Source organism: Chamaea fasciata, unplaced genomic scaffold, assembly GCF_029207755.1.
Source record: "Chamaea fasciata isolate MVZ Bird 193981 ecotype frontalis unplaced genomic scaffold, bChaFas1.0.hap1 SCAF_4, whole genome shotgun sequence".
In the NCBI taxonomy this organism is placed as follows: Eukaryota; Metazoa; Chordata; class Aves; order Passeriformes; family Sylviidae; genus Chamaea; species Chamaea fasciata.
The window spans coordinates 4,133,826-4,161,699 of NW_027094089.1; the positions used below are offsets into that span (position 1 = coordinate 4,133,826).

Sequence of the window (27,874 nt, forward strand, 5' to 3'; positions counted from 1 at the left end):
TTGCCTTTTGTCTCATGTTTGCGCACAAGGGTGTGATTGCTCCTGGCACACAAGGCTAACCACCAGGGAAGACCTGGGGTGCATTGGATGGGGGCAAGGATATCCCGTTCAGTGCCTAGCCACTGTCAAGAAATGCAGTATATTTAGTGCTTGGTTGCTCTTAGAACAAGCTCTTAAAGCTGCTCCACATCTCTGTTCCTTCCCAAGACGGTGTCCAGGCACCAGTGGGGTGCTGTGCTGATGTGCCCGCAGGGTGTGTTTGGCCCGGCCGGGTGTGCTGGCGTCCTGGGAACCGGTTTGTCGGGGCCGGGACACCTCCCTCGGCTCACCGGCCTGGGGCCCTTTCCCTCGGCTGAGGAGGAAGAGGAGCGCAGGGCAGCAATGAAGGGCCTGTGCCGCCTGCTCCGCGCCGGGGAGGATGCCGCGCAGGGAGGCGCGGCAATGGGCCACGGGGGCCGTGAGTCCGCGGGGGATGGAGGCGAGGCCGCCCGGGGGGCAGCGCGGTCCCGGGGCACAGACACGGGTGCCTTCCCTGCAGGCAGCGTGCCAGGCCCCGTTAGAGCTGCTGGGACCCACTCAAACCTGCTTTATGCCTTGACCGGAGCCGTGGGGGTTGGAAACAGCAGATGTGTGGATGTGGGACTGGGAGCTGGGCTTTGACATGGGGTGTTCCCAGCGGCAAGTCCTGCAAATTGCCCACTGCCCGCTTTAACTTCCCCTTTGAACTGCTCTGCGAGGGTTCACTGATATTAGTCACGTCCCTGGAGCTGAGCATCACAGGCAGTCTGGGCCCCCATTTTGGGAGGCACGCAGAAATCAGAGGATCTTGCACTCAGAAACACAACGCAGTGACGGGGTCTCCAACCTTCAACGTGCAAACCAGTCTGTGAAAGAACAGACTGCTCTGGGTGAACTGCAGTTAGTGAAAACAGGCGACTTGTGGAAACTAAGGGGTGGTTGCTAAACCCTGCTTCACCCCAGTCCTGCCATCACAGAGTGACAGCCAGGAGCCCTTATCTTGGGCTGTGGTTCTTGCTCCCAGGCTGGCAAAGAGGGCAGAAAAAGAAAATAACTAATAAAATATCACCATTGGACTCAATAAGTAGTTTTTCCCATGACTTCTTTGAAACAGAAAATTACTATTTTAGAAGAAAAATCCTAGTGACTTAACAAGGTCCTTACACTGCTTTAGTAATTTTATTTCTAACAAAAAAGAAAATCCAGGGAAAATTTTGAAAATGTTGCCAGATCCTTAAATATATGATTTAATTTTAAGAAACAATAGGGTAAAAGTATTTTTATTGCCTTTTGAATCCAAATGTTGTTGATTTTTATTTTACCTCCTTGGACCTCTTCAGCCAATTCAAATTCTGAGGTTGTTTTCCCATGTGTTTTTAAAGATAGTTGTGGATGTCATCTTGCAGACACCGCAACAGGATGTTAAAAACAGACCACAGAGGTAGGGATACACACATGCAGGGCTTTTCACTGTCCTGTAACTTCTGAAATCTCAGCTGCATTTTTGAAATTCATTGGAAATCATCCTTATTCGTGGTATTCTTGAAAGAAAGAATGAGGCCTCTAAAGTTAGACATAAATAAGAGGAAAAAAAAGATTGAGGGTAACTCACTTTTTGTTTTAAGGTCAACAAAGCCATTTACTTTTCTGCTGTTTTAATTACTTCATTGCTCTTCCAAGAGGTGAAAAATCTTGGAATGCTCGATATACTGCTAGCAGGGCTCTATGTGAAGGAAACCAATGTATCAGGAGAGGAAATCAAAATACTAATTTTAGTTAGCTCAAAAGAAAAACTGAATAGAACTATTTAATTGTTATAATATAAAGTTATAGTTTTTATATAAGCCAGACATTATGTATTGTGCCAAAGAAAATACTCCCTAAAAAACCTGGCAGTTGCAGATAGATAATTGGTTGCTGCTGTCACTTGAAAATAGATTAAGGAGGAGTGCTAAATCCTGGAGCCCCTTCTAGGATAGAAGGCTTCCATGAAGTTGTAGTGTGATAGCTCTCTACTCCTATAATTTCATACACAAAAAACAAACAAAAAAAACCCCACCCCCAAACCCCCAACAACAACAACAAAACAAACCCCAACACCCCCCCCCCAAAAAAAAAACAAAAACAAAAACAAAAACAAAACAAACCAACCAAAACTGCAAAAGCAGCAAAAGTTTGGGCAACAAATCAGTCATGGTGTGCAGACAGACAGATAATGACAGAACATTGTCATGGTTCTTAACTCCTGAATCACTTAGAAGTACCAAGAGAGAGTGATTATTAGGAAATGTAATGCAAATTAGGAAATGTAATGTAATTGTTAGAAAACGTAATACAAAACAAAAGGTCTTTTTAGCAGCACATGGCCAATTCATGGCTTCTGAACAGGAGAGAAAAGAACTGTATTTTTTGTTAGAACTACAAAACTCTCTTTGCTGATGCATATACAGTTAAGAAACATAGTTTTATCTTGTTTTTGAATGCACTGTTGAGTAAAGTCTTGGGGTTGTTCCTGACTGTCCTTAGATGGCTTTACCTTTGAGAGCTATCTCATGTAAGGTACAGCAGTCAGCAGGAATGAATGAGGCCTAATTGTAATTAATTGCAACTAATTTGTCCTGTACCTTCTTTTTCCACATTTCCCATAAATTTGCCTTGAGCAAGGTATCCTTTGACCATTGGTTTACCTGAGTTTGAAATCAAGTTAATAGAAAGCTCCGTTGGATACTTCCTAGGGTAATGACTATGAAAACTGGGACTGAGGCATTTATTCTTTAAAGATCACTGTCCAAAATGATGATTTTGCTGTCACCCACACTCCTTGTCACAGATGTCAGGAGTGAATTTTTATTTTCAAATGCTTCTTTTCTTTTTTTTCTTCCTTGTGCCTGTGTGTTGTCATACAAATAACACATGTACTGTGATTCCCAGAGAAGTCTGAAAGGACAATTCATTTATTTGAGGCACTTGGATAATTTCATAGGAAAACTGGAAACACCTTTGCAAGTATCCAGTTTAATTTCTGATCCATTTTTTACAGTAAAAATTGATTACTCTCCCTGAGATTATAGCCACGGGTAACATTTAAAATGCAATTAAATGAATGCCCTCCTAATTTTCCTTAGTATGCTGTGCAGTCATACTGCCTCAAGCTGTGTCCTTATTAGGCATTAATGAACTTAGACATAATGCAGTAGGATGAACTTGCCTGAGAGGGCTCCAAGGAATAGATAATTCCTGCAGTTCCTGATCCAACACAGTGGTGCCTCCTTGGTGATATCATTGGACAAGTGGCCTTCAGCCCAAAATATTCTAGACAGAAGACGTCTAACTAATTATATTTTAAGTGTGACATGCTATTGGATTAAAGGTATCTACTAACATTTTTGCAACTGATGTAACTGCTACACAATTTTCTTCTAAGCGATTAATTAAATGTTATGGTAGAAACATGAAAAATATTCTGACCTCCAGCTAAACTAGGTATCAGACACTGGACTTTTACTTTTCAGAGTTACTGAATATGCCTTGCAACTACTTTAGCTGACCAAACATACTCTAATTTTTGGATTGAGACATTAAAGGGAGGTCTCAGTTTAAAAGTGGTGTTTGTTTGTTTTGGTTTGTTTTTCCAGTTGAGTCACGCTCTTTGTTTACTGCTTTACACATTTTGTGTTTTGGTGGTGTGTTTTAAAACAGAACAATTTCTCAAAGAATAGGAAATAAATGCTGCAGTTTGTAGCATTCACTGCTATGCCTATGCAGTAATTTGGGATGCAGTTAGATAGTAAGAGCTTCATAAACAAACTGTTCCTGTGAGTGCAAACTCTGCTAATTCATGTTATGAAAAGTCTCCATTTAGTTGCACTTAAAAGTTGAAACTAGAAATATCAGCCAGATGTCTCTAAAGGAGAAAAGTATAGTCATTAAATGTTTTGATGGTGAGAGCCAAGTGATTCTCGTAACATTTAATCTGTACAAATAACAGAAAGTATAAACAGTATCATCATCCCTTATGTTGGTTATGGCTACTTTTTTAATAAGATGTTTTTGTTATCATGTTTTCCCATAGTACTGCCAGATGAGAGAGAATTTCAATATGCTGCTAAAATGAACAATTTGGATACCGTGGAAAAGCTGTTTAAAAAGAATGTTAATATAAATGCTGTCGATACTGTGAGTATGAAGTGCCTGACAGATCACTTATATGACTCTCTGGGGTTGCATAGGGGAGTGCCAGCATTCCCCCTCAGCCGCAAGGTGGTGAGGCTGCAGAAGTGCCTTCCAGGACCTGATGGAGAATCATTTCATACCATTTATATCCATTATGGACATTAGGATTTGTACAGCATCACTCTCAGGTTTCACAGTAGTCAGTGTATCACATTGGGAACTAAGGGCTTCTCAATTGTGCCCATTGCTCTAGTGTTTCCTCAAAGCTCTTTGGTCACTAATCTCTCAAGTTCTCCATCTTTCTGAGTGAGATGACTTTACCTCACAGTTACTTTAAGAGTGGATTAGTGCTGCTAGCATAACAAATTTCCAGAAAGAAGTATTACTACTTGGTTTGCACGGAACCGTGGGAGCACTCTACAACATCCTCTGGCTCCAGCCTGAGCTCAGAGTTCAGATTTACCCTAGATACATGAAAATGCGTTTCTTATGCTGAATTCAACACTAGGCCTAAAATGGTATACTTCACAGTAGCTGAATATACCACTGTGTTCCACATGAGAGGTAGTTCAACAGCAACAAAGCAGTCATGATATTAACCTGGGAGGTTTGCATAACAGTGTCCTCTTGATGGCTACATATAAATCATCTACCCATGGGAATCCTATGTTACCTGTTCTGCGTTCTGAAAAAATTTACTTCCCATGCCCACATGCATTTTCACTCACTGGGGAATTTAGAAGATAGTATGGTGCATTCCTTGATTTGTTTATGAAACAAACAAGGAGACAAACGTTTCCTCTGAGCACACTTCTCTTGAATACTGAGAGTATCAGTTGTATTGTACTCTAAAAGGTCACTTTAAAATAGTTCTTTCTTTCTTCCTTCTGGCTTTCCAAAGTTCAGGAAGTTAAACTTAATACATTTTCTGTCCAGTAGTTTGAAACTTTACTCTGTCATCCTTAAATTAGACCTACAGTATGAGAGTTACTAGCATAGCTGCAAAGATGTTGTGCTTTGATTGATTGTTCCAGTAGGGATATAGGTTATGCTGGTAAAGCTGTTCATTTTGTTAATGTTGATCATTCCTGCCCCTATACTCTCAAGCCACATACGAAAGGGTGCCAAAAGATGAGCTTTTTGATAGAACTCTTTCTATAGCACAAGAGGCTTTTTTTCTGACATATACATGTCATAAATCCCACCTTTTTATTCCTTTTGCTACATATTGTTGTGAATTTAAATTTATACATGAAAATGTCAGGTGATCTTCAGAGAAGCTAAGAGAACAAATCCAAACTGACTTTTAAAATGAATTGATTAAATCTCTTAGACATCTTTGTATGGAAACTATCAGTGACTTATGTTAAACCCAGTTACATCCACTTCAACTGAAATCAAAACTCTCCTCAATAAAATTTGTTTCAATTTAACAAATCCCTTTTAGATACCACTAATTACTTTAGTCTTCTAAAGTCTTCTTGAGAAGAACTGAGTCCATTCACCTCTGTAAAATTACTCACTGTTTGCAAGGTGGTAGCTTTCTTTTACGTAGATGGTGACTCAGTCTGGGAAGGTGACTAACACTGAGTGAGGGAGAAACCTTTGCTTGCATTGCAGAGGGTTAGTCAAAAGTAAGGAGGATACCAAAGGAAAATCTAACTGGTTACATATAGTCCTCAGCTATTCAAACTACACCATGCAATAAAATAATAAACAAGGATGCTTCTGTACTGCATGCACCTCCCCTACACAGTGTTTGACTATTTAATCCCACTTTGACATTTCAATGAAGGGACAATACTATGTAGACTAACAAAACATTCTGTTTTTACAAGAATTCTCTAAGATCGATATCCAAATTCTCTCCAAGGAAACAAAACAAAATAAGTAGACTAAAGATCAAGTGTGGCTGTTGAAGGAGAAATACGGAATATTGGAGTATGTATTAACAGGTGCATTTCATAACAAGCAGAGAATTCCAAAATCCTGACCACCTACACAGGGAAAAGAACTGTATGACAGACCTGACAAACAAAATTTGTTAATTCCAGCTGAAGCGCACAGCGCTCCATTTTGCTGTTGCGGGAGGTCATGTGTCCATGGTGGATTTTCTTCCTCACCACAAAGCTAGACTAGACATGGCAGGTCAGGTAAGCTGGCTTATTTGTTCTTATTCACGTGTATAGAACACCTTTGAGGAGGAGTGAAAGCAGATATTTCTCTTGTGCTCCCAACTGTGCAAAATTAAGGGCTTGCAGTAAAAACTCCTGTTTGCCTTAGAACTGGACGTGTTTCTATGAAAAAGGCATTTTTAGAGGGGAAAAACACATTTCCCAAAGTATTGGATAACTTGAATACCTGAGTGAGCATGTGGCACCTCCCTTGGCCAGGTCACAGTGTTTACCTAACACAGCCAAGGATACTATTTGCCTTGTGTGCTGCAAGAGCACGCTGCTGACTCATGCTCAACTTAGTGTGCACCAGAAGACCCAGGTGTTCCTCTGTCAAACTGCTTTCCAGGCAGTTGTCTCCAGCCAGTATTGCTGCCTGGGTTTGCTCCTCCTCAGGGGCAGGACTTTGCATTTCTCCCTGTTGAATTTTGCTATGTTCTTGGCAGAAAATTTCTCCAGCCTGTCAAGGTTTCCCTGGATGGCAGCACATCAATATGGTCTGTCAGCTATTCCTCCCGATTTAATATCATCTGTAAGTTTGCTGTGGGTACATTCTGCCCTTCATTCAGGTCATAAATGCAGATGTTAAACAGCATTCCCAGGATGAATGCCTAGTGGGCACTGATTGTGACTGGCCTCCAGCTGTTCATAGATTGGCAGGTTTTTCAGGGCAGACTTTTGGGCCACAGTCACAAATTCTACCGAAGTCCAGATTTATCTTATTGCCTGCTTATACCAGGTACATATTCCATATTGCCCTCCACTGGTTTCCATTGCAATTTCTGCAAATATGGGGAAGACTGATAAAGTGGAGTGAGTTCCGTGCAGAGCCTCTAGGATGATTAGGAGTGCAGCACATGGTATAGGAGGAGGTATCCTAATAACCAACCTAAAACTCCCCTTACACAGCTCCCTGCCATTCCCTCTGGTCCTGCCAGGTCAGTGCTTGCCCCTCCTGTTCTCCTCACAAGGAAGCTGTTACTGCAGTGAGCTCTCCCCTCAGTGTCCTCCAGGCTGAACAGACCAAGTGACCTCAGCTACTCCTCATATGGTTTCCCCTCAAGGCCCTTCACCATCTTTGTGTTCCTCCTTTGGACAGTCTCTAATAGCTTTATATCCTTGTATTTTGGCACCCAAAACTGCCCCCAGCACTCAAGGTGAGGCCACACCAGCAGAGAGTTGAGCTAGTCCTTTTGTTTTTAAGATGTTAAAAACGGGGTTCTTTTTTTCCTATAAGAGAAAAAGTTTTTAGAGAATTGAGAGGTGAGAACATTAGAAAGGGGCCTAAATAGAAAATTATGGTGACTCATGGAAATATAGTCATTGCATATTATCACTTTAAATATCATCCACTGCACCCTGGACTATGTATCTACATGGTTTCTGGAGAGAGAAAATAATTTCCAGGTAGAACTTAATCCCTCTGTCTTAAAGTGGGATCCAGTCCTTCTCTTGAGATGTCACACTTTCTGTCAAGAAGAGGTAAAACATTTATCTAGGTGTTGCTCTATTGAATTTAGCTTAATTTAAGTGAGATAAATCCCACCCACAGTATCAGGTGTTCCTATTGCTTTTCTGAAAGCTGCAGGTTAGAACCTACTAATACACTGAATCAATCAAAAAGATTTAAAGAAATTTGGCTTGAGAATCTTGATGGTGATTTCTGCCTTTGTCATTTTATTTGAAGCATGGCCTGTGTCCTGGGTTAAAGTATATTCTATCACCATCTTCATGAACTGTTGAAACCAGGTGAGGCAGTGCTCCCTGCCTCCTCTACTCTGGCTTATCTTCTGTTAATGGGCCCATCAGCACCTTTGCCACACAGCTCACAGATAACGCCCTCCTGGACTACCTCCTGTTAATGGGCCCATCAGGCCTTATCACACGACTCACCATCCCATTGTGAGATGCTCCGCCCAGAGGGAGGAACCAAGCATTCCATTCTGGATATAAGCTGAGACTCTGAACACCAGAGGGGCGCTTACCCACTGGATTCCCAGAGGACCCGAGCTGCCAGACCTTTCTACAGGATCACTGTTTCAGGAAGACCACCTCATTTGGACTGCTTCCATCACTCCGCTCAGGTTGTATTCTGACTCTGTCAGTGGTCTTTTGTATTATTGCATCTATTTTAGTTTACTTTCTTTCCTTTTCTTTTTCTATTAAATTGTATCTCTGACTTGGAGCCTCTCATTTGTTTTGCTTTCAAACCACTACAGCCTGACAGTGATTCATCTTGCAGCTTGGACTGGAAATCTGGATATAATGCAAAAATTAGTTAAAGCAGGTGCTGATCAAAAGGCTAAGAATGAGGTTTGTTGTTGACAATTTTTTACCAATCCTAAACATGTTATGTTTATGTTGGAGAAAAAATCAAACATTCTTACAGACTGACTTGCCATTTTTCAGGAAGGAATGAATGTACTGCATTTTGCAGCTCAGAGCAACAGCATTAAAATAGATGATTATTTCCTCCAAGATCTTCATCTGAAGGACTCGAACAAACCTGATGGGGTACAGTGTATTTCTGTTTATTTCTTTGATGTCATGAGGCTTTTGATTTGGGGGAAACAATCTTGATTTGGAGAATATCAGTGAATTTTGATTTATTGACAGTTACATTTACTTTTAATTACTGACTTAAATATCGAGAAACAGGTAAAATAAACAGCCAGACAAGCACTTAGGGGCAACACCTTTCCTCCCTCTTTGCCCATTTCAGCTGCACTGCAGACACCCTCTGCTCTCCTTGCTTTTGCTGCACATGATGCTCAGTCGTGGTAAGGCAATGGGAGGAAGAGGAGGTTGGGTTCAGTCCTCAGTGGATTCCTTTTTTTCTGCTCCTTGCTTCTTACTATTTTCCTCTCCTCCAAAATGCTTCTTGCATGGGCTGCAGTCACCCTGTGGGTGTACATTCCCCTGTGTCTCCTCCCTTGCATCTTCCTGTGTCTCCTCCTGCATCTCCCCTTGTGCATCCTCCCCACAGCAGTGCGCAGCCATTCTTAAATGCATTTTCACAGAGGCATCATTTGGTTCTGTGGTGCTGGTACATCGTGGGGCAGTTTGGTGCACTGTGGAGCCAGCTGGAAATGTCTGTGACCAGCACAGGGCAGCCTCTGACATTTCCCACACAGCTCATCCTCACACACCCCTACCCTTTCCAAAACCTGCCAGTTATGGCCAACATGGCCATGTTTCATCAATGTGGAATATAGAACTATGTACAGCCATCCTATAGAGGTGCACTGATTCTCCAGCAGTGTCTCATCAGGTTTTCTGTGTTTTTATTTTAACTTTCACAGTGTTGGGATCTTGTTTTGAAATGCTATGTCCATAAGTCAGATGACTTATGTATCTTTACATGAGGAAAACCCTATTCCTGTGAGATCTGACACCTAAAAAAAAATTTTCCCATTTTTTTTTCTGAGTTTCTTGAATTTTATTGACCCAAGGGTGCAAAATTTTGATTTTTTTTTCCAAATGACAAGTTTGAAAAAACAGAGTTATTTTAACAAAAGGTACCTCTGAAGGTTTAGGCCTTGGGAAAGGTGAAAAATGATCTTCTCAACCACCTGTTGAGGTTACATCATAGTTCTCTACTAGGTGCATGCTTTTTTTTTTTTTTTTTCCTAGACATTTCTCTAGGCACTACCAGGCATGATATGAAGCCATTTTACCTAGCTGGTTACATGCCTTACTGCCTGAGCAGTGTCATGGTTTTGTGTCAGGATAACTTTTTGCAGTGGAGTTCCAAAATGGTTTGAAAAGTTTTTGTTAGTTTCAGCACCACCAAAACCCTCTACAATGTACACAGTGCTAAATTCAGGCCTCCTGGATGAAACTTCTGAGACATGTCAGTTCTGGTCTCTGTTTCCAGAATTTGGATCCAACATATTATCCCATGGAAATAAATCTTGCAATTTCTTTGCTTTGATGCTCTTTGCGAGCATCCTCACACTTCTAATGACACGGTTCTTTTGAAAAATATTTTCATACTGAGAAAAAATAGGATTATAATATTTTGAGTGTATTTTCCACTTTTTTACCATTTCTGAACAGTTTTTCTGTATTTTATTCAGGATATGCAAGATGTATAATCTGTTTATATACACTAAGTATATTTTTTAATTACTGCTCTTCTATGTATCAACATTATGTTTATCTCCTTAGTCATATGACATATAAATTTTTATGTAGCATACATATATATATGCATACCAAATATCTAGTAACTAAAATATTTCTATTTTCTGTAACACTATGTTTCTTTCCATAATTATTTTCTAGAAAGATAAAAAGCCATTTCTTCTGGCCTCTGAAAAAGGCCTTGTTGACATGATAAAAAATTTAATTGCTCTGAAGCTATTTACATCTGAAAAAGATAAGGAAAATGTTTATTTTCCACAGAAGTGCAACTACAAATGTGTTCATGAAAGATTATTTTGTTTCACTGTGGTTATTATACAATCCAATATTTGAGTGCTCTGCACAAATGTTACAGTGATATATGGGAGCAACAAACATAAAAAGATGATGACTTTTTAGTGATAAAGGCAGCGGGATGATTGTCAGGAGACTTTTCCATACACATTCATAATTTATACAAAGCAAGACTAGCATATGCTGTTGTTGAGACAAGTGGGAAAGCCTGGTGATAAAGGTGTCAGCCTCTGTTCTGGGAGTTCGTTCACTGTTTCACTCTATTTGTCTGTGTGTCACTGTGGGACAAATTTTTCAAAGCCGTTTAAAAGCTTCAGGATGAAAATAAACACCTATAAATTCTTTTCTAGCAGTACCTTATCACTTCAATCTGATTGAGTTTTCTTTGACACTATTATTTTAATGTATCTTACTGATTTTCAAAGTCTGCTCTTGAATTTATTTTTCCTTTCTTGAGTATTTCTGGAATGATTAAGTTTGTATTTCTCTGCATCTGAGGCATTGCAAGGACAAGTACATTATAAAATATGAAATTGTCAGATACTGCTTTTACAGAACCACCAAAGTAAGCACTCAGGAAGTGATGGTGGGGTGGTTTTTTTGGAATTCTGGTAATAGCTTAAAAGCTGCAGTGCCACCCAGAGCCCTGCTGTGCTAAACAGTTTATCAGCAGAGGTTGAAAATAGTGTTGTCCCAGACATCTAGCAGGTTAAAGGTGTCAACAGCACCAGGAGGTAAATACTGTGGTCCTGCAAGTTAGGTGAGAAACCCAGAGAGAAACTCACCTCCTGGGTCACCAAACCCAATAACCCTGTAACCATCAATGGTAAAAAGGATTTCCACATCTTCCCACTCAATGCTTTTAATGAAAAACTGTTCTGGACTCTCATTTTTCTGAGAGTTAGAATTCTCCTAATATTTTCAGCTATTTTTATACTATTTTGTATTTTTCCATTTTCTTTTAGGTCAAAACCTGCTGCTCTGCCTGAAGTTGTCAGTTGCTTTTATTTGCTTTGGTGGTGTGGTGTTTTGGTTTTGGTTTTATTTCTGTTTTGTGTTTCTTAATTTCCTGGAAAGAAATTGCACTGATGGTGACAGAGATCAAAGATTGCAATGTTGATATCAAAGCCAAGACAAATTTCTACACACTGACCTAGACTTTTTTACTCTTTAAATCAGTGGTTTTGAGGGCTCAGTGTAGTACCCACCCTTGTGGGAACCAGAACCTGAAGTTTTCTTCTGATTCATTTGCTAGGAGTTAGAATTTCAGATCTTTTTGCTGGTATACACTGAAGTTTTCAGACAAACAACTGGATCAGCAACATTAGACTGAATCTTGGCACAGGCTGTGTGTAGCTGCCTCCCTCTCCTTGTATGTTAGAGAGAATTGTATGTAAAAGACCAAAGGCTTTGTGTTGGTTTTAGTTACTGTCTTCTGGGTTCTAAAATTTGTTATTTGACATTTTAATTTTAAGGAGGGGAAACACAGCGTTGCATTTAGCAGCCAAAAATGGTCACAGTGAAGTTGTAGAAATTCTTCTTGAAAGATGGGAGGAAATAAATTACCTCAAACAGGTAAGTACACTAAACTATTGAAAGAAATCAAGTCAGAGATTTGAAAAATTTTCTAAAAAATCAAATTTGAAGGGAAGACATGTGGCACTGAGGTGACTTCATTTATCTTGCTGGTTTCCTAGTAACTTTGCATCCTGTTTCCTTGTTGTTTGTCCAAAAAATTAACCTCTATTAACTCCTTCAGTGTCCTCCTCAGTCCTCTATACCTCGCACACATCCTCCCCTACATTTGACAAACCCTCATGTAACTACTGGGAGAGGAGAACAGAGGAAGGCCTTAACCTCCCTTGCCTTCTGTCATCCAGCTTTTTGAGCCATGTGATCCCATTCCTTTTAACATCTCACTTTTAAGCACTTCTGGTGCTTTTCAGCCTATTAATTGAGCCAGTTTGACTTTCATACCAAGCACAAACCACCACAGGCACCTCAGCAGAGGGGTCTCAGGTTTGTACCTTGTCCATCTGAACTCAGCTGCACAAAACTGGCTGCAGACACTGTCCACCCAATTTGCTTTCCCAGGTGAGTGTTGGTGGGCTCAGCCAGCATATTTGTTCATCATGTATTAGCTGGGAAGGTAATCCTGAGAATTGTATCCCTGAGTTAATACACTCTTGAGTTTCATTTTAAGGCTTAAACAAGGAGTGGAGGAAGGAGATCCACACTGACTGCTCACAACAGTGTTCTTGCTTGGCAAAGGGTTTCTGTCCCTTCTGTTTCATCCGTGGGGCAGCTGGAACAACCTGGGGAAGGTAATCCTTGTCTCTGGGCTGGTGTGTCCACTGTGGGAATTTGCCATGTGGCTGATAGTTTGTCCTGCTGGGCTGATACAGCAGAACAAACACATGGCCAGCCTGTAATGAGCCTCCTGATGATGTGTCAAGTCCGAGGGTTGCTTGCAACCTCCCAGATTGGCTTGAAAACAGCCAGACAACTTCCCTGGACATACTTTGTGAAAGAATGGGTTTTAATAATGACAAAAACAATAAACAGTATCAAACAAAGGAACTATAAGTCGAACACAGTGCAGATGGAACTCTCACACTGGCTAAGGCAGTCCAAAAAGGCGATTGAGCAATTCTGTGCAGTCTTTCAAGTACTTACTGGTTCAGGTGGTACAAATTGGCTTGCTGCCAATAGAAACAGCTACAGGTTTTGAAAAACATTTCCAAAGCCCAACCAGTGCCCCTGTGCTGGCACTGGGCCAATGCCGATGAGCAACGGATGGAAAGTTCTGGTGCTTTTCCATAATAGTCAGGGGTAAAACTGAAACCCCTTTTCCTAATTTGGAAACACCTGCTTGGGTGTGGGGCTGCATTCCTGCACTGGGCCAGTGGGCAAAATGAGTGACTCCTACCCAAGGCCCTCCTCTTCCTTTATCAGTGACAGATGAGTTCAGAAGTTCCCCCTTATCCAACTTGTTTTCAGCTGTGCCTGCTGTGAGGCACAGGAGACTCCCTGAAATGAGGAGCCCCGGTGTTTCCAGGGCTTCTGTAAGAATTTTATTGCTTCTGCACACAAAGCTTGTGCTGCTTGTGCCCCTGTCTTGGCATGGCTAATGGTGTGACCTTCCTGTCCAGCTGGAGACGTGATCTGGGCATGAACAGATCTCTCTTCCCATAGCATCAGCAAAGTACTAAAATGTATTAAGTTTACCAGAATAATGTCAGGGTTTTAAGCAAAGAAAAAATAGGATTTATTGATTCTTTTGTGACTGTTGAAACACCAGAGTAATTCCCATTAAACCTTTGTGTATTTTAGATGTTGAGAAGCAGGAATTAGATCATTGTGTAGCTGATGTATCCCATTTTATAGACTTGCTGTGGAGACATGCAAACTCCTTCAGAGTGAAAAGACCTGAAATAAATATGAAACAGGATTATTTCTGCTAAAAGTTCTTCTTATGACTAGCACCTGGGATTGTGAATTTGTCAGAAATCCATGGCATTGACAGAAACTGGACTTACTGTATGTACTAGCCTACTAGTGGTGTTGCCTGGTTTTGAATGGCAACAATTGCTGCCCACTAAAAGGAGCATGATTAATATTTATGGCATAGTTCTCTGTACTGTAAACCTTACTATACACCTGTCCAGGTAAATATCATCTGTCCCTGACATCTGCTGGTGAGTAGTGATGTCATTCAGGAGTTGGATGAGCCTGATGGAGCCTACCTTTGTGGAGGTGTTTTGTGTCTCAGCATTGTAGTCACATGTCTGAAATTGGAACAGACATTTTGTCTCTTCTGGTCTAGAATGGAGAAACTCCATTTTTCTTGGCTGTTGAAGGGGGTCATGAAAAATGTGCTGAACTTTTGCTGGAGGCAGGGAGTGACATCAATGTTTCAACTCAGGTATGTGCACGGTGTCCCTCCTGGTGGGAAATACTAAGACTGTGGAAAGGACCTTACTGACAAAGGATATTTGCTTTGCTTTGCTTTTTTTTTTTTTTTTTTTTGTGAAAACAGGGAGAAAAATTAGAATGGGGAATGTATAGAGGACTAACAGAATAAAACAAATGTGGAAGAAAAATAGCATTAGCTTTATTTGATGGAGTGCTGTGGTGGAGCTTTTTATTTCCTGTATTCCCACTAGTACAGCATATGACTAGAAAATGTAACCAACTAGGATAACTGAAAAGTCTCCTTTTAGGCAGTGTATGTGACTGATCTGATGACAGATGTGTTCTCTACATCTGGTTCCTGAACTGCAGTCCATTTCATATCTGCTGAATGGCCTTGGCTAGCCTGCTGCAAGAAGTTTATGATTCCAGCAGAATGAGAATTTGTTTAAGCAGAATTATTTTGTAAAAATTAATTTAAAAAATACTTTCTATTAATTTAACTATGTTTCTTTTCTATTGATTTATTAACTATTCTATGGATTTACTGGTTAATGTGACTGTACTACTTGGTGAAGGTCTAACAAACCAACAAAGAAGATGTTGGCATTGTTGTTGTCCATGGCACAGTATAGATGATGATGCTGATCTGCCTTTTTTTTTAAGAGAAGTTGGGGGGGGTTATAGGATACTGGTGTTCTTTAGTATGTTTGTTGTGATATAGTAAAGATGGAAATTTCCTTCACTGTTGACAAAAACATTATCCTAACTGCTGATCTGCTTAATTTTGTATCATTTTGTCAAAGATTTTATTGGTGGAGGCAAATTTAAATGCAAGATTATCCAATATTTATACCTCTCTTTAATACTGTTTTTTTTTTCAGCAATAAAAATATACGTTTTTTTCTGTCTACCAAATTTCCTTCAGAACAATAGCAGTGCTTTGCAGGTTGCAGTTCAGAATGGATATCTCCCCTTGGTTACTTTTCTTATTGATAAGAATATTAACCTGGTTCCCAACCCTGAGGTAAGTGTTTATCAGAATGACTCTCTTGCTGCTGCTCAGCCTGTCCTCTCTTTCCGTGGGAATTCAGACAGCTGAATGAGATTGAGTAGTTCCTTGAATTTTTTTCCTGCACATGTTATTACTTGGTTTGTAGATGTTGGTTAGCAACCCATACAGAACAGTAGAGACAAGGTCCTGTTGCCAACCCAGTGAATGCCTGAGCAAGCTGGTGCAGTGCAGAGTAGACATGGCCAGGCTAAGCCAAGGGCCAGGCATTCAGAGAAGAAGAGCAAAATGCCCTGCTTGAACTTAGCACTAGTAATGCTATGGGCAAAGGGTCAACATGATTTTGAATAAAGATAACTGAAATGTAAATAAACACTTCAGTGCTTTCAGCCTCTGCAGGTAAATGCACCCTCAGTGCCTTCAAAATCTGCATGCCAACATTCTTTGTGATTTAAAAAGAAAGAAGTATTTCTATTATCCAAATCCTCTCTTGGTTTATATATGACAGATATTTGAGATTTTCTATGAATAGGAAATCACTTTTCACTTCTACAGTACAGGATGGAAATAGAATCTGGACTTCATGACTTATGCCATGATCACTGGTCTCTTGCAGAAAGCTATCAAGGAATAACAATTTATGATGTGCTTGAGATGATTTAAAGGTCAGGCAGTTGTTGTGCTGCTTGTTCTCATTAGCTGTCTGTAGCAGAAGCAACTCAAAAAATTGTAACTTACATTTTGCAAACGTTTCCATCACAATGTTGCAGGAGAGCTTGCTATATTTTTCTGTAGCCCTGAAGAAATGGCTGTTTTTTATAAAGACACTGAACTGGTGCATAGCATCATGGATGGTACTGGTATGGAATTATTCCTTAGCTGTATTTTGCAAGAAACTGATCAGTCACAGATTAAAGATACAGAATGATCTTACCGACTTAGTGTGAATTTTTACTCTTGTATCTGTGCCCTGGATATATTAATAAATAATCACTCAAATAAAACTTCTGTCTTACAAGCTGTAATTTGCCATATTTTATAAATGTGACAGCAAGTCACTTTAGTATGAAGAGCACTTCCAGCAGCAACATGTGACAAGGGTTTGTTCCTGGAAAGGAGATTTCGACATCAGTTTACTGAAATCAGAATGAACTGTTCTCCAGGCTGTTCAACAAAGAGCAAAGCCGCTTTTCTGAGGGACCACGAACATTACCCTAATCTCTCGGTTATCAGGATAGCAGCACATCCCTGGTAGCAACCATTAAGGGGAGTGCCTTGCTGCATTCCTGAGTGGTGGCACACTGATGCACACCCCAATGCACCCAGCATTTCCAGTCTTAGCTGTATTTGTTTACCCGTGGGTGTTGCAGGAGCAGCTGCCACCTCTGGTATAACTCCACACATCCAGGTGTGTTTTCTGCAGTTTTGAACCTCTGCTAGAGCACGTCACCTTTGCAAGAGATGGGCTTCAATAAGAACTTCTTTCTTGTTTGTATGAGCTTGTAATAATATATCCAAGTATAACAATTTATTATTTTCCCTCCACAGCAGAGAAATTCCCCTCTCCATTTAGCAGTTATCAGTAATAATCTACCGGTAGTAAAAAGCCTTTTGGATGCAAATCACGACATAAACTCCTTAAATCACGTAAGAAAAGCTGGGAATTTATACAGCTTTATTGGTAAAGGGGAGATTATGTGGATTTTGCTTGAATCTTTTTTTCCTTATGAGCTCAGGGTACAAAAAAATAGGAAGGAAGAGGCAGTTCCCTCCTAATCTTTTTATGTGTGTTCATATGATGTAGTCACTGGTACATGCTGTGCTAATGTTGTTTGAGCAAGATAAGGACAGCACAATGCTATGTACACAGAAAATGATTGGATAATGTATTGTTGAAGTGTTATGGTTCATGTGTAATGAATGACAGAAATATCTCTTTGGTGTTGGCTTCAGAGGGAAGCCCAGTGCAGAATGTCATTTGGCTGGAAAGAAGTAAATTTTTCCTTTAAACAACCCACCACGTGCAGTGTTTAAATCTGTGACCAAAGCAGTGCTGGTAAGGAAACTCTGTTAAAGCTGTTGCTGAAAAATTCTTGCACAGCACCAAGGCCTTCTCTATTTCACATTCGGTGCCCCCACATGAATCCACTGGGTGCTCAGGGAGCTGGGAGGGGACAGAGCTGGGCAGAGCTGAGTAATGCAGCAACACTGAGTGGCAAGGTCAGGGTCTCTGTGATGTAATCAGTGAGTGTGCTCAGCTGTTCAGTGAAACGAACAAATGCTGGTTTGAGCCCATCCATGGACAGCTACACCTGTCATCCTTATACCTTCAACCAGGATTCTTTCACCCTGCTTGGTGTCAGTGGTCTTTGGAGGCCTTTGGTTTGCCAGTTCCCTGTGGATCAGATCAGTTCACTGTAGATCATATCCACCACTGACGTTTGCCATACTTGGTGCTGTCATATTTGATCCTTTATTTTGCTGTACAAAACCTCCTGTAATTGTTAATGACCATTTCTGCTTTTGCTATGTTGCATATCACTTTGTATTGCCTTGCCTGGTAGAGCAATGATAAAAACACTGGCTTGTGCCTGATCTGGTGTTTTTGGGCCTTACAATGTCACTCTGTGAACTCAGGTCACCATCTCATCAAGAAAATCAACAGTTACACATTTTCCTCTCCCTCCTTGGAGGGGCACTTTGTTGAGAGAGGAACGAATAGCATTTCTTCTCCCCCAGGGCAGGTCCCTCCCACCTTCTTGTAACACTACTCAGTTCCTTGAATATCCTCAGAGTAATCACACTGCTCATACTGGTGTGTGTTGTGAACGTGGCTTTGATTGTTGTGAGTAACAATTAACAATTAACTGGGAATGCCACACAGGGATTGGCCTGGAGGCAGCCAGTTCTCAGATGGCACCATGTGTGAAAGGAATTGGACACATACCTGAGGCTCTTACTGCCTCCAATGGTTTGGGACTTCATGCCTTAGCAGGAGTGTAGACCCAAGTAATTTGTTCACCATCTGAAGGAGGGGAGCCTTGCCCACCCTGATGAAACATAAGGATTTCCAGTGCTGTGTTGGGTCTGGCCCTTGCCTTCTGAGCTGTCATCCAGTGCCCTCAGAAGAGAATGAGGATTTCCTGATCAAGGAGCACACAAAGGGACACTGAGAAGCTCTGAAGCCACCACATGGACACTGAAAACTCATTCAGTTCGAGGTGTTACACCTTTGCTTAACCAGAGACCCAGCCCTCAAAAATAATAATTGTGCCTGCACTCAAGAGAGATGATGGATGTGTAGATGTGGATTTGGTTAGAAAGAGAAACAGCAGCTCCTGCTAGGGGGCAAAAGCGGGAAGATTCAAAAGCCTGGCCTGTAGCAGGACAGGAAAGGGAAAAGACAAGAATGACAACAGAGGCAAAACCACCTGGTATCCATCTCTGAATGACCTCTTACGTAAGCAGCAAGTATTCATCTGTCAGCAGGGTAAGCACACTGCTTCCTGACTGCTCCAGTGTTGGGATGGTAGGGAAGCCCAGCTGCTGGGGTCCACTTCTAGAGACAAAGGGATGGACAAAGGGATCATGACAGAGGCAGCCACTCCTAAGTTTCTGGAGATGTCTCTTACTGAGCATGAATGAGAAGTGTCTCCTCAAAGTAGATACTGCAAGCCAGCAAGGCGAGCAAACTACCACAGAAGGTATCCAGAATCCAAGTGAGTGGTGGTAGAGGTGGACTACAGTGACCTGGCCAACAACTAGGCTCCCATAAATCTCAGTGACATCCAGTGCCCACAGCCCACATGGCAGAAGACTGTACAGAGCTCACATACACTGGCCTCTGGCCATGACAGACTCCAGTGGCCCAACTCTGTCCAGACTGGCCTGCCACCTGTGGCACTTTCAAGGGAATCTCTCTTCCCCCTCCCCATCAGCCTTTCCACATCCCAGCTGTGGAAAGGCTGTTCCTAGCAGGGCTGTCAAGTCCCATCTGGGGCACTGTGGCTCCCTGCTGGGGAAATGCAGCCTGGTCTCCCTCGTGACTTATAGAAGAGGTCCCCACTATAGCAACAAGGATGAGTCTTTGAGAAATCTGTGGTTCACCCTTTCCCATTGTCATTTTATTGCTAGAGATTAATTTATGTGGAAGACACAGCATCATTTGTGGTTGGAGTAAAGTTTAATGATGAGACATTCTGGCCACATAAAATGGAGAATTCTGTAAATTTCTTCAACACATCTTTTAGAAACGTTTTGCACTTTGTCTCTAGCTTGCCTGAAGTTGCCAACAGTAGGTACTTATGTATCCCTAAATTTCTGCAGGAAAGAAAGTAGGTGTATGAATAAAAAAATACCTTTTATTTATGGGAATAAAAAAAAAAAAGTAAGGTAAATATATGAGATTTTGTGATCATAGTGTAAACTGTAAAATTAACTGATGAGATTTTTTAATGTGGAACCCTGAGCCTGGTGTTTCTTAGTGTGCAAACCTTTAATTAAGATCTAAAGGCCAAAGAAATTCTCTAACCAGGCCTACATGTACTGTAAACTTGCAGTGTCAGAGAAGCATAGGCATAAAACATTCAGTTTAAAAGGATAATGTGTCCCAAGAAACTTACTAAGGAACATTTCCATATAGGCAGGGCTTCCACAATTACTCCATTATTTGCAGCTGCCTTTCACCCACAGATGTCTGGATTTTCTTACTCTATTTTCTGTAAAAGAGTAAGTAATTACATATTTGGGTATATATAGCTATGTAGAGACTGTACAACCTTTCTTTCAGACTCAAAGATTTACTTGAAGCTGAATGCCAGTTTAGCTGTATTTCTTGCTGATGGTTTGACCTTGTTTAATGGTTTTGTTTTGGGGTTTTTTGTATGTGTCTTATTTAAGGCTCACTGAACCCATTATGGGCAAGGTAGACTTCTGCTATGTATCATCATTTTGTGGCAGGGCTGACTAAAAAGCTCTGTTGTTGATGTGGCATAATGTACTATTGAAAATTGTTGTCTTGGCATGAATTTCAGCAGGGAAAAGGTTACCTGAGAGGATAAAAATACGGTTGTGGGTTGCCAGACACATGAAGCCCTCTGTCCAAAGCACCTTGCTTTAAGAGGGAAGGGAGAGCAAGCTTGTTAGTTTACAGTACATTAGAGGGGCATAATAAGAACTCTTTCCTGAGCCAGCTGGAACTTCTGCCTGGTTTTCCTGATGAGATCCCATATGCTCTCTTGTCTGCCTGAAACAAAACTGGCAGATCACTCAAAAGTTAAATGATTTCCCTCTGTCCAGTATCATCTCACCAAAGTCACCTCTTGTTGTGAATCTATTTTAGATTCAGCCTATGAGATGCTGCTTCTAGGAGTAAGTTTGACTTAATGCATTTATTTGGTGTCTTTAATTCCAGAGGCAGGAAACCCCTCTACATCTCGCAGCTGATCTTGGCAATGCAGAGTTGGTGGATGTGCTGCTGAAGTCAGGCTGCAATCTCAAGACCATGGATAAGGTAAATTGCATTCCTCACACATGTAAGAATAACATGATTTTATTTTTTGTTTTATGATCTTCCTTACAGATGTGCATAAAGCACATGTTGCCAGTTGTGTTTGCTAAGTAAAGATAACTGCAAAGGAAGCCTTCTTTTAATATTGCTATACCTGCAGCTGGCAGAGATCTGAAATGGTTTTGGTGAAGAGCTGTGAAACTCCTAAGCTCCGTGGTTTGAAGGATAAGCACTGTTTCCAGAGACCTTTAATGGAAAAAAAGGTCTAGATTTGCAGAGGGGAAAATTACCTGTGGCTGCTTGTACTGCACACCTGCAGCCAGGCTCATTGCCAGGAAAGATGCAGGTTCACCAGGTGCAGTGTTGGAGAATTTGTCCTTCAGCACTCCAGGTCATCTGAGAATCATGGTGACATTCCAGATCCATCCAGGTGGATACTTAAACCCTGAGATGTTGTTCTGCCTGGAAAGACAGAATGGCAATGGCTGGAAGTACCAAAGCAAAGCTGCTCGGGCTTTTGAAAGGACAGAGTACTAAACCCAGTATTCACAAACTTTGCTAAATTACTGCAAGATTGAGTGTCCCCTTTTACACTTTTCTTGATATTCTGTATGACTGAGTTGATGGATTTGATGTTTACTATGAGCAAAATCTCGCCCTTTTGTAACTTCAAAAAGTAACTTTCCTGCACAAACCTATCCAATTCACTATCAGGTGAAGCTTTATGGATTAGGATTGTCTTATTTTGCCCTAGCCTGATATGAGGTCTGGGGCTCTGAGTGTGGGTTGTAGGGTTGGTATGTTTTGGGATGCTGCATTGTAGTTGTTTCCATTTAGAATCATGCCTACACTTTTCAAAGGGCTGCAGCTCTCAGAGGGATCAACCCAGAAGGAAATCTTGTCCACTTTAAAAAGCACCTTAGCCACTGGGAAATTTTTTCCACCTATTTGTATTCCAAAGGTAGACACAAAAAAATTACTTATTGCCTATGACCTTAAGCACCTGCAAGTCTTTGGGCGAGGTAGTGCCCTGGTATTATAGCAAAACTGATAGAGCTCAGGACTTGTTATGAGAATTTGGCTCTGGGCCAGTACAAGTTCTGGTACAAGTAACCTTTCTACAATGGTTTTATTTCTTGGAGTAGCTTGTCCATGCCTATTTTCTGGATGACCTCTGAGACCATGCCAGTGCTGGGAACACATGGAAGTACAGTGCCCTCAGAATTGAATTGGTGTTGAGATGCCAAAAATGTTACAGTCCTTACTGAACAGTAACAGGAAGAAGGGGAGCCTGCTTCGATTGCACAGTGTTTTCCTGGCCTCCATGCCCTGGCAGCAGGAGTGCTCAGGCTCCAGACAATGCCATGCATCTGCTCCTGTCAGAGGTCAGGAAATGCACTCTTGGGAGCTCTTCCTTCATCTCATCTGCAGATAAAACTGCAGATCACTTGGTTGTGAGTGATAGTGCACAGAGACCTCCCCATGTGCAAGGCTGCTGTGGGTGCCAGCAGTGTCTGCACTAGCACAGGGGTACAGAAATACCCTCCCTTATCCACCACCTCCCTCTCCCTCTGTGAAATGCAGAGCACCTCTCCAGCAGTGAGCCCAAGGAGCTCTTGTGGTCCCTGGACTCTTCACATATAAAATATGCCTATGCCTAAGAGATTTAATGAAATGCATGTTCCTTGGCTTCCAATGTGATGCTCTTCTAAAAACAGGTTAATTAGAATGGTCTTGAGCAGATCCAGGAGCTAGAATTCAAAAGGTGTATCTTAGGGAACTTTATACTATCTGGAGATTTTATATACCTTATAATTTAATTAACGAACCTTCTAATTAAGGGATTGGCTTCTTTTAGATCTAATTTTCTAGAAGTGCTTGGCACTTGTTATGTGGAGAACACCCAGAATATTTAAATCCAAGGCAGCTGCACTCAGTGCAGATCTACTGAAAATAGACAATTGCAGAGAAATCCCTTTAGAAAAACTCTAATGCCTGTGCATCCCAGATAAGAGAGACAGGTTCAGGTAGACTGAACAAACCTCTGCAGCTGGAATTACTGTAATGGCTTTTAATTACTGTGGCTTCTTCTCTACCCATGAAGCATCATCTCACAATTGTGCTCCTTTCAGCAGTAATGAGAAAGTAATTTTCTTTTCATTCTGAGAGCCACCTTCTCTTACCATCTAAAACAAGGCACAGGCTTGCCCTTTGAGCTGGAGATTTCTGGCCTATCCATCTGAAATGCCAATTTAACCATAGCATGGGAATGGAATGTGTTTGTGGTAGTTGGAACGTGGCTGCAGTGACTGGAGCATGGTATGAAGTATGCAGCAGTCTGAGTAGTCTGAAAGCAGCTGTACCTCACCAGAATTTTTTACTGGGGAGTTTAGTGTGGGAAAAAAATTTACCAGCTCTGGGCTGAGGGGATCCAGCTTATGCAGAGCATAGAACTTTGATTGTAGCTACCCCAAAGCTAAAAAATTGTAGTAAATATCTTCTGCTGAAAAAAACACCAAAAAACCCAAAAAAACTAAAACCCCAAACAACAACAACAACAACAACAACAAACCCCAAAAAACAAAAAAAAACCCAAAACCAAACCAAACAAAAAAAACACCAAAAAAACCCAAAAACCAAAAAACCCCCCCCAAAAAACCAAGAAACCAAAAAAGGGATGGGGCTCTGCAAACAGTTCCTGTGTTTCTCCTATGACACACTTATTCAGGATGATGTTCCGATTCACTGCCTCTGCTTTCAGCATGGAAAAACTGCCCTAGCCACAGCATCAAGGAGCCACCATGCCCTCATTGTAGATATGATCATTAAAGCAGAAAGATACTTTGCCATGAAACAGGTAGGAGGCATCTTTCATTAAACACAAGATACCAAAGGGAAAAGCCAATTCTGATTTTGAAGTGCCTTTTGGCTGAGGTGGTTCCTTTTGGCAGGCAGCAAGACTGGCCTAGATGAACTAAAGTTAGAATTGGGAATGGGAAAGTCTATAGCCCATCCAGGTTTTATTCCTGACTAGCAGTAAAACTGTAAGCAGATCTTACCAATTTTCTGCCTTGTGCTCTACACATAATTGGATGAAGAGAGATTCTAAGCCAAATCTAAACTATGCCATTAGCATCATGGCTGGGATAACGTGGATCCATGTTGATTCCTGGATCCTTTGGTACAGTAAAATCTGTAGAAAAATAACAGAGTTAAGATGTCTCTGATTCCTCTGCTAGCAAGATCTCAGCTACTTCAGCAGGAGCTTCCTCTTCTGTTCCTTGTGTGTAATTATAAAATTAAATCATTGAGATGGAAAAGAACTTTGCGACAAGTGTGAAGGGCATGATGTAGGTTGTCTGAATTTCTCACCTTCTTTCCCTAGTTGTTACTTGAATGTGCACATAGTTGTTACTTAAATGCATAGTGATGGGCTTCTCTAAAGGGCTACAAGTAACTGCCATATCAGTTTTTGACTTTGCTCTGACTTCTGCTTCTTGTTGAGTTAGCCAAGTGTTAAGCATACTGATCCTGTCCCAGGTACAGGAATTAACCAGGTTTACCATCCCACTCCTGCCCTGAGGGGCAAATCCATGACCCTTAGTGTTACAGCATTGGTGAATCACGTATCTAGATTAATTGCTGCAAAAAATGCCTCCATGAACACTCTGTATCATGCATTTGATTTGCACCAGTTCAGCTGGAATTGTCAGGTACATTATTGTTTCTTTTGGCTTAAAGAGAAGTTAGAAGTAGTCTTTTGCCACAGAAGACATGACAAGTCTGACAGAAGTAGGCCCATAATGTTCTCAACCTTTTGGCATTGTTCACTGAATTTTCTGAAGAGAAGAAAAGGTGTTAAGCAGATGCTTTTCTGCCGAAGCACCAGAGATGTTGGGAAATACAAATGTGTTTGTATCCTTTTGCCTGAAGCTGAGAGTGCAGCCTTTGGAACAGTTTAAATCTTACAGCTATGGAATATGATGCTGTTCAGGTGGTGTTATCCTACAGGGAACTACAGCATTTTGAACCACTATTTTAAGGACTGTCTTTTTGTGACATTCTGCTGACTTATCATTTGTGATAAAGCTTTGGTTACAAAAGGAAATGTCATGTAGCTGAGAGGAAGAGCACATGATACTAAAGTGTGTCATCTCTCTGTTTGCCCTTTTCTCTATTTATCTTTTCTACCCAACCCTTCCCTATCATTGTCCAGGCTGGGTTTAACTGGATCTGAGGGCAGCTGTTACTATCCCACTTTGCCATTGCCTCAAAACACATTTAGCAGCAAAGAGAAGCTGTGCTGCTGCAAAGGGTTTTGTTTGTTTGTTTGCTTGAGGTTTTTTTTCCCCTGTGGCTTTTTTTTTTTTTTTTTTTTTTTTTTTTTTTTAATTAAACATCAGAAAAAAAGGAGAGACCCTGAAGCTGACCTGTAGTATGTCCTAAACTTTACCCTGCACGTGTCAGGAAGCATGAAATAAAATCTGCATCAGATGAATGGAAACAAACACACATGACAATGCTTAGTTACTGAACTGTGACTTTTTTTCCTCTGTCAGTCTCTTCTAAGGTTAGGAAATAACCCTGCTGTACTTTTCTGAATTTGGAATGAAGCACTTCATGCCTAGCATTTTTAACATGTGGCCTACTACCATTTCCCTTTTTGCTTAGTATCTGCTTTGTCATCCTCTATCAAATTCGTAAAGAAATTTTTTCGCTTTGAAGATTGATTTGAAACAGGACTAGTACATAACCATAATAAAATACAGAAACAGCTGGAGCTTACCTACCTAGGAATGTTCCTGGGCTCAGCTTAGATAGGACTGAAATCACTGATTGACATGGTTTTGGCCAAGGTGCCCAAACAAGAGGTAACCTCATCACTCCTGGTTCAGCTGAGCCATGCATACAGTAGCAACATCACTTTTAATCTGGAGGGTAAAATCCAAGTGGTTTTGGTTTCTATCTGATTTTACTTATGCAGGAATGAAACTAGATCCATGTTCAACACACATGTGCATATTGATGTTCACACACTTTGCTGAATGGAGGCCCCCAGGATAAACCTAATGGCTGATGGTGCCAGCAGAGGATCTGGATGTCTCCACTTCAGCCAAGGGAAGCTGGCAGAGCAGAGGCAGGAGGAGGTTGAGCAGCCTCTGTGCTCATGGTGCCTACCCCCTCACCAGGGAGAGATTAGTGCTTTGAGAAGACGGAGAAAAGGGTAAGAACTGTGCCTGAAACCCAGCTGTGCTCCAAACGTGACATACAGACAGAGCCAAGCAGCACAGCAGTGCTGGCACAACAGTTGCTGTCAGTTTGCCTTTGTGTATCAAGTAGCAGAGAAGGTGGCTTATTTTGCAATTAACTTAGTAATACATAGCAACAGACACTGGAACTCTTAGTTTCAGTTCTGTTTTTATGAGCCACACACAGTTCCTTTTCAGGCACTGAGCAAATCATCTGTCAGCAGCTACAGCTGTACAGGACACTGCCCACCGAGCAAAGGTTCACAGCTCTGTTATAAAATTTATCATCTGCTTTCTTTTTCAGACACATCTAGCTCACAGTGGTAATGGGTCAGACTTCAGCATATCCTTCAAACAAGATCACAGTACACAGAGTAAGCAAATCCGTTACTCCCTTTGGAATCTAGCATACAACCAGTTAAAACCCCATGAATGGAAAAATCTGGCTGGGTTCTGGAAGTTCACAGATGAACAAATTAAAGCTATTGAAGAGCAGTGGACAGGTAACAATATCTGAATGGCCAGACATAATGTATAGGATGAAAAAAACCCCACAAGGCAGTGTTGCTTTTTAAACTATGTGAGTATCACATAGTGAAGGGGTACAAGCCTTGTCCCTGGTTCCTGGGAAGCAGTGTTTTAGCACTGCAGGACACTTCCGCTCTCCCTCTTGGCCTGAGGGAACCTTCCTTGTTGGAAGATCAAAATTGATCTCTTTGGAGTTCAAAATTACAAGCCATGAGCATCATAGAAAGGTCTTGGGGGTCATGCTGCAAGTGAGGATCTGGGGAACATCATGACACAGAGTGATTTTGCTCATGGTCTGTCTGCACAGCTGCCATGAAACAGGAGTTTCTGGTTTCAGGCCTCTCAAGTGCTGGCAAAACAGTACTTCTACAGCACATACTGTATTTGTTACTACTACTCCAGGGTATATTTCCACAGCATGGGGAAAAATGAAAGGAAAAATTAGTTCTAAGATGTATTACATGTTTTTTATGTCTCAACAGTAGTATTAGGATAAAATGAGTTTTTAAAAAACTTTTAAAAATTTTTTTTTTAACTTTTTGAAGTTTCAGTCTTCATTTTTCTGCTAGATGAGAAAGGTAGTAAGAGTAAATGAGTAAGTTTAAAACTTTATGGAACTTTTAAAGTTCAAAGGAACAAAATACACCGTTTCAAGCATATTGAACAAATACTTTGCATATTGCATAGGGAAAAAAAGTTACAAGGAACATGCAAACAGAATGTTGCTCATCTGGTTGCATGGCTTGTTGCTGGCTCATCAGAATACTGTTAAACATCTATATGAAGATCTGGTGGAAGCAGATTTCAGCCTTTAGCTCGTAAGCTGACACAGAGCACATTACAGGGTCCTCTGGGAGAC

The 27,874-nt window shown here is 41.2% G+C and overlaps 1 protein-coding gene across 1 annotated transcript; it reads left to right on the top strand.

Annotated features, from left to right (window-relative positions):
• Positions 1 to 381: 381 nt before the first annotated feature.
• ANKDD1B (ankyrin repeat and death domain containing 1B) lies at positions 382 to 27,830 on the top strand. Its single transcript, XM_066182271.1, has 15 exons — positions 382 to 457; positions 4,091 to 4,194; positions 6,246 to 6,344; positions 8,053 to 8,060; positions 8,585 to 8,678; positions 8,775 to 8,879; positions 10,653 to 10,774; positions 12,284 to 12,380; positions 14,632 to 14,730; positions 15,646 to 15,744; positions 17,278 to 17,376; positions 21,143 to 21,241; positions 24,000 to 24,095; positions 26,792 to 26,990; positions 27,703 to 27,830. The coding sequence occupies exons 1-15, from the start codon at positions 382 to 384 to the stop codon at positions 27,828 to 27,830; spliced, it is 1,524 nt and encodes a 507-aa protein (XP_066038368.1).
• Positions 27,831 to 27,874: the final 44 nt, after the last annotated feature.